The 12,088-nt window shown below is 44.5% G+C and overlaps 1 protein-coding gene across 2 annotated transcripts in view; it reads right to left on the reverse strand.

Moving 5' to 3' along the window:
- sorl1 (sortilin-related receptor, L(DLR class) A repeats containing) overlaps positions 1-12,088 on the reverse strand; it is a 258,600-nt gene that overhangs the window by 13,608 nt on the left and 232,904 nt on the right. For both annotated transcript variants that reach the window (XM_063038299.1, XM_063038298.1), the window contains exon 46: positions 1,263-1,455. In XM_063038299.1, the coding sequence (XP_062894369.1) occupies positions 1,263-1,455 (193 nt within the window). The remainder of the gene's footprint in view (positions 1-1,262; positions 1,456-12,088) is intronic.

The following is a 12,088-nucleotide window of genomic DNA, read 5'->3' on the forward strand; positions in this document are numbered from 1 at the left end:
TATTCCTATACTGACTGTCACGTGGCACAGGCAGTAATCCCGAGATGACTACCTCTGTGGTCCTGCTTCTCAACTTCCTTCTTAATTCCCTATAGTCTGCTTTCAAGACTGCCTCCCTTTTCCTACCTATGTCGTTGGTACCAATATGTACTACGACCTCTGGCTGTTCTCCATCCCACTTCAGGATATCATGGACACAATCAGAAACATCCCAGACCCTGGCACCTGGGAGGCAAACTACCATCCGTGCTTCTTTCCTGTGTCCACAGAATTGCCTCTCTGACCCCCTAACTATAGAGTCCCTCATCACTGCTGCCATCTTCTTCCTTTCCCTACCCTTCTGAGCCACAGGGCCAGACTCTGTGCCAGAAGCGCAGCTAGGCCCCCAACAGTACTCAAGCAGGACTACTTATTGTCAAGGGGTATAGCCACAGGGGGACTCTCTAACCTCTGACTCCTGTCCTTCCCTCTCCTGACTGTTACCCACTTATCTGTCTCCCCAGGCCTCGGTGTGACTACCTGCCTATAGCTCCTCTCTATCACCTCCTCACTCTCCCTGACCAGACCAAGGTCATCGAGCTGCATCTCCAGTTCCCCAACACGGTCCCCAAGGAGTTGCAGTTCACGCACCTGGCGCAGATGTGGCTGTCCGGGAGGCTGAGAGTCTCCCGGACTTTCCACATCTGGCACAGAGCACAGAACACTGGCCTCTTTCTGTCTGTAATCTACAGTTAACCTACCTCACCTCGACCCGCCATCACCTAAGCCCCGTTGAGCCAAAGCCTTCCTACTCTATCTCCCTCTACTCCATTGCCTGCCTCTCCTATAAAGGTGTCTTCTTTTAAACTCTTCTTGCTGTTCTCACTGGCTGACATCCACACGCTTGCGCAGTCGTGCCCCGATCAAACCTCTGAAGAAATCCATAAACTGAACTGGTCTGTGTCTTCAAAGCAGAATGAAAAGAAATAGAATTTGTCCAAAGCAAATAAAAGATTTCTGAAAAAACAAATCTTTGGTGTTCACATCTTATATCTTATGAGCTGGTGTAACTTATGCACAACATTACTCTGATGATACACGAACAATAGCGTAATTAACTATTATTTGATGTGATCATAAAGCAGAATAACAATACAGGCAGCAATTACAATAGTCTTGTCATTGCCAAGTCTTCTGTTAACTGCCTAGTAAACCCCCATCCTTCAGGCCTACTACAAAATATTCATGTCTGTGTACTGATTAGCAAACTTTCTTGACCTCACCATTGCCAAGTTCATCATAGAGCAGGGAAGCAGGTTCACCACAAATCTTTCCATTGTACAAGCATCTGGCTTGTACCGTAAAAGTGTAGTTGTGGCCAGTCTTCAGATCAGATATCTTGAAGATGTTTTCTGTTGTATTCCCAAGACACACTGTTGTATTAGTCGTATGATCATACATGTGGATCTCATAACCCTGGGTCAAACAAAGGACAATGTATTAGGTTTTTGCAGTTTTCCCCCTCCATTTCATTTGGTGCCATCCATCAGTGGATTCTGCAATTCACAGGACAACATATCATTATGTGAAAATCAACATACAAAACATGGAAACAGAAGTGAAGTCCTCTGAAGCCGTAAAGCAAATTGAACACAAGCAGAAGAATTGCTGCAGCAGATACTTCAAATTGTTAACTTAAACCAGAAATTAAGATTTTAATCCCTGAACAGGTGAGAACCAGAATGAAAAATGTACCCCATTCAAGGGTAGACAAAATATCAACTATCCTGAGACAAATTAGGGTAGATAAATTCCCAGGGCTTGAGAAGGCATTCCCTGTGGGAGGCTAATGCAGAAGTTGCAGGGGCCCTAACAGAGATATTTAGAATGCCCTTACCCAAGGGCAAATTGCTGGAGGATTGGAGGATAGCTAATGTTGATGCATTGTTCAAGAAAGCCTCCAAGAAAAAGCCGGGAAATTATAGGCCAGTGAGCAAGTTACTGGAATGTATTCTTAGGGGCCATGTATACAAGTATTTGGATAGATAGGGACTGATTAGATAGTCAACATGGCTTCGTACGTGGTAGGTTGTATCTAACCAATTTTATAAAGTCTTTTGAGCAGTTTACCAGGAAAGTTGAAGTAGTTAAGGCGGTGGGTGTTGTCTACATGGATTTTAGCAAAGCCTATGACAAGGTTCATGTGGGAGGCTGTTCAAGAAGGTTCAGTCTCTCAGCATTCAAGATGAGGTAGTAAATTGGATTAGACATTGGCTCTGGGGGAGAAGCCAGAGTGGTAAGCAGATGGTTGCCTCTCTGACTGGAAGTTAGTGAGTAGTGGAGTGCCACGGGGATTACCACTGGGTCCGTTGATTTTTGCATCTATAATCAACAATCTGGATCATAATGTGGTTAACTGGATCTGCAAATTTGCGGATGACACCAAGATTGGGGTGTAGTGGACAGTGAGAAAGACCATCAAAGCATGCAGCAGGATCTGTACCAGCTGGAAAAATGGGCTGAAAAATAACAGATGGGATTTAATACAGACAAGTGTGACATGTTGTATTTTGGGAGGGAAAAGAAGGGTGTAGTACTTACATGGTGAGCAAAAGGGCACTGAGGAGTGTGTTAGATCAGAGGGATCTGGGAATACAGGTACATAATTTCTTGAAAGTGGTGTCACAGGTAGATAGGGTCATAAAGAGAACTTTTGGCACATTGGCCTTCATAAATCAAAGTATTGAATACAAGAGTAGGGATGTTATGTTGAAATTATACAAGATGTTGGTGAAGCCTAATTTGGAAAATTGTACGAAATTTTGGTCACCCACCTTCAGGAAAGATGTCAATAAGATTGTAGGAGTACAGAAAAAATTTACAAGGATGTCGCCAGGACTAATGACCCGAATTATAGGGAAAGGCTGTAGAGGATAGTACTTTATTCCCTGGAGCATAGGAGAATGAGGGCAGATTTGATAGAGGTAAACAAAATTATGAGGGGTACAGATGGGGTAAATGCAAGCAGGTTTTTCCCACTGAGGTTGGGTGACATTTGATCTGGAAGTAATAGGTTAAGGGTGAAAGGTGAAATGTTTAAGGAGTACATGAGGGGGAACATCTTCACTCAGGGTGGTGAGAGTGTGGAACAGAAGTGCTGAGAGCTGCCTGCAGAAGTGGTGGATGCGGGTTTAATATCAACATTTAAAAGAAATTTGGATAGCTACATGAATGGGAGAGGTACAGAGGACTGTGGTCTGGGTGCAGGTTGATGGGACTAGGCAGATTAATAGTTTGGTACAGACTAGATGGGTCTACTTCTGTGCTGTAGCGTTCTGTGATTCCATGATGCATGTGGTACATCAGGTACTTCTATTCAATGCATATTTGCATATCAATATAATCATCACTAACACCAATTTAAGATAAGAAATGCATCTCTCACACACACACTTTTTTCCATGTGCATAGTGACATTTCTCTCCACTTATACGATTTAGTTTGTCCATATACAGTGCCGATAAGTAGTATTCACCCCCCCCCGACCCCCCGGAAATTTTCATGTTTTATTGTTTTACAACATTGAACCACAGTGGATTTAATTTGATTTATTTTTTTTTTTAAACACTGATCAACAGAAAAAGACTCTTTCGTGTCAAAGTGAAAACTGATCTCTACAAAGTGATCTAAATTAATTAAACATAAAACACAAAATAATTGATTGCATGAGTCCACCAGAGAAAGCAGGATCTCCCAGTGGCCACACATTTTAATTCCACATCCCATTCCCATTCTGACATGTCTATCCACGGCCTCCTCTACTGTAAAGATGAAGCCACACTCAGGTTGGAGGAACAACACCTTATATTCCGTCTGGGTAGCCTCCAACCTGATGGCATGAACACTGACTTCTCTAACTTCCGCTAGGCCCCACCTCCCCCTCGTACCCCAGCTGTTACTCATTTTTATGCACACATTCTTTCTCTCACCCTCCTTTTTCTCCCTCTGTCCCTCTGAATATACCTCTTGCCCATCCTCTGGGTCACCCCCCCCCCCGTCTTTCTTCCCGGACCTCCTGTCCCATGATCCTCTCGTATCCCCTTTTGCCTATCACCTGTCCAGCTCTCGGCTCTATCCCTCCCCCTCCTGTCTTCTCCTATCATTTTGCATCTCCCCCTCCCCCTCCAGCTTTCAAATCCCTTACTCACTCTTCCTTCAGTTAGTCCTGACGAAGGGTCTCGGCCTGAAACGGCGACTGCGCCTCTTCCTATAGATGCTGCCTGGCCTGCTGCGTTCACCAGCAACTTTGATGTGTGTTGCTTGAATTTCCAGCATCTGCAGAATTCCTGTTGATTGCATGAGTATTCACCCCCTTTAATATGGGAGGCCAAATCATCACTGGTGCAGCCAATTGGTTTTAGAAGCCACATAATTAGTTAGGATGTTCTCGCTCTATATAAACCTGTGTGTAATCAAGGTGTTTCAATGGATTGTAGTAAAAATACTCCTGTATCTGGAAGGTCCAAATGCTGGTGAGTCAGTATCCTGGCAAAAACTACACCATGAAGACAAAAGAACACTCCAAGCAATTCCACAAAAAGGTTATTGAAAAGCACAAGTCAAGAAAAGGATATAAGAAAATTTCCCAAGTCACTGAATATCCCTTGGAGTACAGTTAAGTCAATCATCAAGAAATGGAAAGAATATGGCACAGCTGCAAATCTGCCTAAAGTCGGCAGTGCTCAAAAACTGAGTGACCATGTAAGAAGGGAACAAGTGAGGGAGGCCACCAAGAGACCCATGACAACTCTGGAGGAGTTACAAGCTTCAGTGACTGAGATGAGAGAGACTCCACATACATGTTGCCTGGGTGCTTCACCAGTCCCAGCTTTCTGGGAGAGTGGCAAAGAGAAAGACACTTGAAAAACAATTCACATGAAATCTCGGCTAGAGTTTGCCGGAAGGCATGTGGGAGACTCTGAAGTCAGCTGGAAGGTTCTATGGTCTGATGAAACCAAAATTGAGCTTTTTGACCATCAGACTAAAAACACAAACACCGCACATCAAAATCACACCATCCTTACCGTGAAGCATGGTGGTGGCTGTATCATGATGTGGGAATGCTTCATTGCAGCAGGCCCTGGAAGGCTTGTGAAGGTACAGGGTAAAATGAATGCAGCAAAATACAGGGAAATCCTGCAGGAGAACTGCAACGTGGGAGAAGACTTATTTTCCAGCAAGACAATTACTCTCAAGCATAAAGCCAAAGCTACACAGGAATGGCTTAAAAACAAAGTTGATGTCCTGGAGTGGTCAAGTCAGAGTCCAGACCTGAATCCAATTGAGAATTTGTGGCTGGACTTGAAGAGGGCTGCTCACTCACAATCCCCATGCAATCTGACAAGAGCTTGAGCAGTTTTGTGAAGAAGATGTGGAGAAAAATAGCAGTGTCCAGATATACAAAGCTGATAGAGACCTATCCATGCAGACTCAAGGCTGCAATTGCTGCCAAAGGTTCAATCTATTAAATACTGACTTGAAGGGGATGAGTTATTATGCAATCAATAATTTTGTGTTTACTAACTGTAACAAATTTGGACCAATTCATAGAAATTTGTTTTCACTTTAACACAAAAGAGGATTTTCTGCTGATCAGTGTCAAAAAGGCCAAAATAAATGCACTGTTTCAATATTGTAAAACAATAAAACATGAAAACATTCCAGAATGTGTTTTAATGGAAAATATGAAAATGGTCAAATAACCAGTCACACTGATCAATTTCAATCAATTATGTCAACAATTTGCATGGTTACAGCCAATAAAAACAAGTCAATGTGTAAAGATATTATTTTTGGTAATAGTATATAAAGATAATATATTTGGGTAATGTAGTCCAATGAATTCCGGAATGAGAGTCAAAAACTGCAAAGTTGACAGATTCAACCACTGCCACCCCCCCCCCCATCCCCACCACCCTCAATGTATGCCTAGTAGGCTTATATAGTTACACTACGTTGAGAAACATGTCCCTTTCTTTTATTCCTCTTACTGCCTTCTCCCTTCTCTTCCCCCACCCAGCTCACGTTGAAAAAGCTCTTCACATGAATTTCTCTCAAACTGAAAAACAGATGATTCATTTATATCACCGGTGTTCTCATGCCAGACCAAATTGATTTAATGATCACCAGGAAGGAGCGGCAGATCACTCAATTAGCCATTACACTCTCCACATTCATTCTCTGCTTAAGCATCAACGAAAGCAGGGAGAAGCTCGTCTTCTAAAGTATTGCTAACTCAGAAACTTATTAAATCTTCTAAAATAAAAAGGTATTCAACTTAACTCACAGGAGCTGTAAACAAGAAACACTTCCTCAAAGCAGCTTTCATTTACATATCCAGAATATTATTGTTCATAAAAGAGAAATTAAGTATACCAAATTCCACTCAATCATCATAAAGGAACAAATGGCATCCAGGGAATGCTTATTTTTCCAACAGGGATACAAGAGCCTGACCCATTCAATTTGTATGTAATTCACTGAAGCATTCAAGTTATCAGCTAACTGAACCAAGTGATGGCAACTGTTTAGCTAGCATAAAAAGCACCTGAAGAGCTCTAATCGTTTCAAAGTTTTCAGTCTCCTTAAGATGACCTTGTTCAAAACAGTAAACTTTGTACGAACACACAAAATTATTTTTTAATAACTATAAATGTTGCAGAGACTCAGCACGTCAGGCAGTGCTTATATTACCTGACCTCCCAAGTAACATTCTTTGTTATATTTCAGATTTCCAGCATCCACAGACTTTTGCTTTTTAAACAACTCTGTACCTTGGTCTTCCCTGCCTGGCCTGCTACGCTCACCAGCAACTTTGATGTGTGTTGCTTGAACTTCCAGCATCTGCAGAATTCCTCGTGTTTACGTTTTAAAATTCACTACTGCGAAGCCTCTTCCGTGATGCCTACACTGAAGAAGTTTAAATCTTCTCTTCAACGGGAGTTCAGTGAAACCATCTCTCACTCCTCCCCATCTGTAATTTCTTCGGCTCTTCAACTTTTCGACCACATTTTGACTCAGACTCGCTATCACAGCCGTATATCCTTTCCTGGAATGTGCCTCCGCCGCCAACTTACTCCAGTTGGCTTTAGGATTCGTTTCCAAGCCTCTCAATTTGGACCTTCTGAGGATCCCAGGTACTCACATTTTATTGACTCTGCCTCTTGTCGCTTCTCCCGTCAAGCTCTGAAGGCGACTCTCTCCGCAATGAGGAGGTATTTGGTGTCCCTATCCCAGACCCTTCCACACCTTCGGGACATTTTCTTCGCCGTCTGTAATGGACCTGCTCGTTATTTCATCCTCTGTCGGATCCATGTCTGCAATCGCCGTTTTTTTTGACTTTGTCATCTTAGGCAAAGATCACAAGATCTTACATCTGCAAACCCCAGAGCCTGCTGGCCCCGACGCTAGCAGGCATGAACTTCAGATTGCGGCCACTGCCATTGATCTCGCTGGCTCCAACACCTCAGGGCATATTCAAAACCCGGACTCCAGCAACAACCATGGGCACCTTCAAAGCAATTGCACAACCACCAACTGCGACTCCAGCCTTGAACTCCAGGCCGGGTCTTTATGTGCTGCTATTGTGACTCCCCTCTCCTCTTCCCCCACTACCACTCCGCAGCCCCGTCTTCCTCAGATCCCACCGTCAGCTCCTGGGCCCTCAAAGGCTCCATCTTCCTCTCACCCCAACCCTGCCCTCTCCACTGACACCCCCAGCCTCCCCCTCCCCCCTCTGATCCCAGCTGTCATCCATGCCGGGTCTTTACCATCCCCTCCGACCTTCAACTGTCGGAGGCAGAACGCTCTGTCCTCAGTAAGGGCCTCACCTTTGTCCCCCTTCGCCCACACCTCAGCGAGTTCAGCGTTCGCCATGACGTGGAACTCTTCTTCCGCCGTCTCCGAGCCTACTTCTTCGGCAAGGACTCTTCCACCCCCACCGATGACCCCTTCTCCCGTCCTCAACCCTCCTCCTCTTCATGGACACCCCGCTCTGGTCTTCTCCCTGCTCTGGATCTCTTTATTGCTAACTGCTGACGGGACATCAACCGCCTCAACTTCACCGCACCTTGTTCCCATTCCAACCTCACTCCTTCCGAACACTCTGCTCTCCATTCCCTCCGCACTAATCCTAACCTTACTATTAAACCCGCCGATAAGGGGGGTGCTGTTGTAGTCTGGTGTGATGACTTCTACCTTGCTGAGGCACAGCGACAACTCGCGGATACCTCCTCTTATTTACCCCTCGATCATGACCCCACTAAGGAGCACCAGGCCATTGTCTCCCACACCATCACCGACTTTATCCATTCAGGGGATCTCCCATCCACTGCTACCAACCTTATAGTTCCCACACCTCACACTTCCCGTTTCTACCTCCTACCCAAGATCCACAAACCTGCCTGTCCTGGCAGACCTATTGTCTCAGCTTGCTCCTGCCCCACCGAACTCATTTCTGCATACCTCGACACGGTTTTATCCCCCCTTGTTCAATCCCTTCCTACCTATGTTCGTGAGACTTCTCACGCTCCTAAACTTTTCGATGATTTTAAGTTCCCTGGCTCCCACCACTTTATTTCCACCATGGATGTCCAGTCCCTATATACTTCCATCCTCCATCAGGAAGGTCTCAAAGCTCTCCGCTTCTTTTTGGATTCCAGACCTAATCAGTTCCCCTCTACCACCACTCTGCTCCGTCTAGCGGAATTAGTCCTTACTCTTAATAATTTCTCCTTTGGCTCCTCCCACTTCCTCCAAACTAAAGGTGTAGCTATGGGCACCCGTATGAGTCCTGTCTTTTTGTTGGGTTTGTGGAACAATCTATGTTCCAAACCTATTCTGGTATCTGTCCCCCACTTTTCCTTCGCTACATTGACGACTGCATTGGCGCTGCTTCCTGCACGCATGCTGAGCTCGTCGACTTCATTAACTTTGCCTCCAACTTTCACCCTGCCCTCAAGTTTACCTGGTCCAATTCCGACACCTCCCTCCCCTTTCTAGATCTTTCTGTCTCTATCTCTGGAGACAGCTTATCTACTGATGTCTACTATAAGCCTACTGACTCTTACAGCTATCTGGACTATTCCTCTTCTCACCCTGTCTCTTGTAAAAATGCCATCCCCTTCTCGCAATTCCTCCGTCTCCGCTGCATCTGCTCTCAGGATGAGGCTTTTCATTCCAGGACGAGGGAGATGTCCTCCTTTTTTAAAGAAAGGGGCTTCCGTTCCTCCACCATCAACTCTGCTCTCAAACACATCTCCCCCATTTCACGCACATCTGCTCTCATTCCATCCTCCCATCACCCCACTAGGAATAGGGTTCCCCTGGTCCTCACCTACCACCCCACCAGCCGCCGGGTCCAACATATTATTCTCCGTAACTTCAGCCACCTTCAATGGGATCCCACCACTAAGCACATCTTTCCCTCCTCCCCCCCCCCACTTTCCGCAGGGATCGCTCCCTACGTGACTCCCTTGTCCATTTGTCCCCCCCATCCCTCCCCACCGATCTCCCTCCTGGCACTTTTCCTTGTAAGCCGAACAAGTGCTACACATGCCCTTACACTTCCTCCCTTACCACCATTCAGGGCCCCAAACAGTCCTTCCAGGTGAGGCGACGCTTCACCTGTGAGTCGGCTGGGGTGATATACTGTGTCCAGTGCTCCAGATGCGGCCTTCTATATATTGGCGAGACCCGATGCAGACTGTCCGCCAGAGAAAGCAGGATCTCCTAGTGGCCACACATTTTAATTCCACATCCCATTACCATTCTGATATGTCTGTCCATGGCCTCCTCTACTGTAAAGATGAAGCCACACTCAGGTTGGAGGAACAACACCTTAGATTCCATCTGGGTAGCCTCCAACCTGATGGCATGAACATTGACTTCTCTAACTTCGGCTAATGCCCCACCTCCCCCTCGTACCCCATCCGTTATTTATTTATATACACACATTCTTTCTCTCTCTCTCTCTCCTTTTTCTCTCACTATACCCCTTGCTCATCCTCTGGGTTCCCCCTCCCCCTTTTCTTTCTCCAGGCCTCCTGTCCCATGATCCTCTCATATTCCCTTTGCCAATCACCTGTCCAGCTCTTGGCTCCATCCCTCCCCCTCCTGTCTTCTCCTATCATTTTGGTTCTCCCCTTCCCCCTTTCAAATCTCTTACTAGCTCTTCTTTCAGTTAGCCCTGACGAAGGGTCTCGGCCTGAAACGTCGACTACCTCTTCCTAGAGATGCTGCCTGGCCTAGGTGTGTTCACCAGCAACTTTGATGTGTGTTGCTTGGTCTTCCCCATACCATTTCATTCCAAATCTTTAGCTACTTCTTGAATAATATTTGGTAGGATCCTTCTTCTGCCCAAGAACATACTTATTAAACAAAGTTTTTTCTACTTTTAAGCAGTTTCCATCCATTATAGTTCAAATTAACTCCCACTTTGTCACCTTGAAAAATATTTTCTGGAAATGTAACATCCACAGTATTTCTTCTGACCATAAACTCTTAAGAGTCAGAGTCAGAGAAATACAGCACAGAAACAGGCTCTTCGGCCCATCTTGTCCACACAAAAACCATTTAAACTGCCTACTCCATGTACTTATCCAAACTCCTCTTAAACATTGAAATCGGGCTCGTATGGACGACTTGTGCTGACAGTTCATTCCACACTCACGGCCCTCTGAGTGAAGTTTTCCCTTAAACATCTCACCTTTCACCCTTAACCTATGACCTCTGGTTGTAATCCCACACAACCTCAGTGGAAAAAGCCTGCTTGCATTTACCTCATCTATACTCCTCAATTTTGTATACCCCTCATAAATTTCCTCTCAATGTTCTAAAGAATACAATCCTAACCTTATTCAATCTTTCCTTACAACTCAGGTCCTGCTTGTAAATTTTCTCTGTACTCTTTCAACCTCGTTTACATTTTTCCTATAGGTAGGTGACCAAAACTGCACACAATACTCCAAATCAGGGCTCACCAACATCTTGTACAACTCGAACATCCCATCTCCTATACTCAGTACTTTGATTTAACCAATATGCCAAAAGCTTTTTTTTAATGCCCTATCTGCCTGTGACACCACTTTCAACGAATTATGGAACTGTATTCCCAGGTCCCCTTGTTCTACCACACTCTTATTTCCTCAAAGAATTTCATGGGTCAGAAGTAATTTGTTTCTTCTTGAACCGAGATCACATCCCACATCTTCCATATCCAAGGATGTCTGGAGATTCAATTGGTAATAAAGATACTCAAACAACTTGCCAACTGTTGCTTAATGAGGTTCTGTTGTACATATGGCAACTAACCCACAGCAACTATTCCCATCTCTATGGGAAAATCCCAGCCATCATCGCATCACCTCTCTACTGTAATTAGAATAGCCATCCTTTTAGTTGCACAGAAATCTGTGTACAGAAAAAAATGAAAATTATTTTTATTCAAACAATATGTCATAATACTGTAGTCATGCAGCACAGAAACAGGCTCTACAGCCCAACTAGTCCATGCCGACCAACATGTCTCATTCAAGCTAATCCCATTTGCCAGCATTTGGCCTATGGCCTTCTAAACATCTCTAATCCATACATCTGTCCAACTGTCTTTTAAAAATAGTTATACTTGCTACAACCACTTCCTCATTCCACAAAGATGCGACCTTTTGGGTAAAAAAAAAGCTGCCCTTCAAGTTCCTATTAAATTGTTGGCACATATACCACCTTTTGGGTAAAAAAAAAGAGTTGCCCCTTAAATTCCTATTAAATTGTTCCCCTCTCATCCTAAGCCTATCCCCAATCCTGGGAAAAACACTGAGTGTATTCAACCAAATTATGTCCCCCATGATTTTACACACCTCGATCAGATAATCTCTCGTCTCCTGTGCTCTAAGGAATAAAGTTCAAAGTAAATTTATTATCAAAGGATGCATTGTAACCATAAACCATCTTGAGCTTTTTGCAGGCTATTACAGGAAAATAAAGAAATGAGATAGAATCTACGTAAAATTATAAATAACAGACTGACGCACAACCAATGTGTACAAGTAGA

The sequence above is a fragment of the Mobula hypostoma genome, chromosome X2 (genome assembly GCF_963921235.1).
Source record: "Mobula hypostoma chromosome X2, sMobHyp1.1, whole genome shotgun sequence".
Lineage (NCBI taxonomy): Eukaryota > Metazoa > Chordata > Chondrichthyes > Myliobatiformes > Myliobatidae > Mobula > Mobula hypostoma.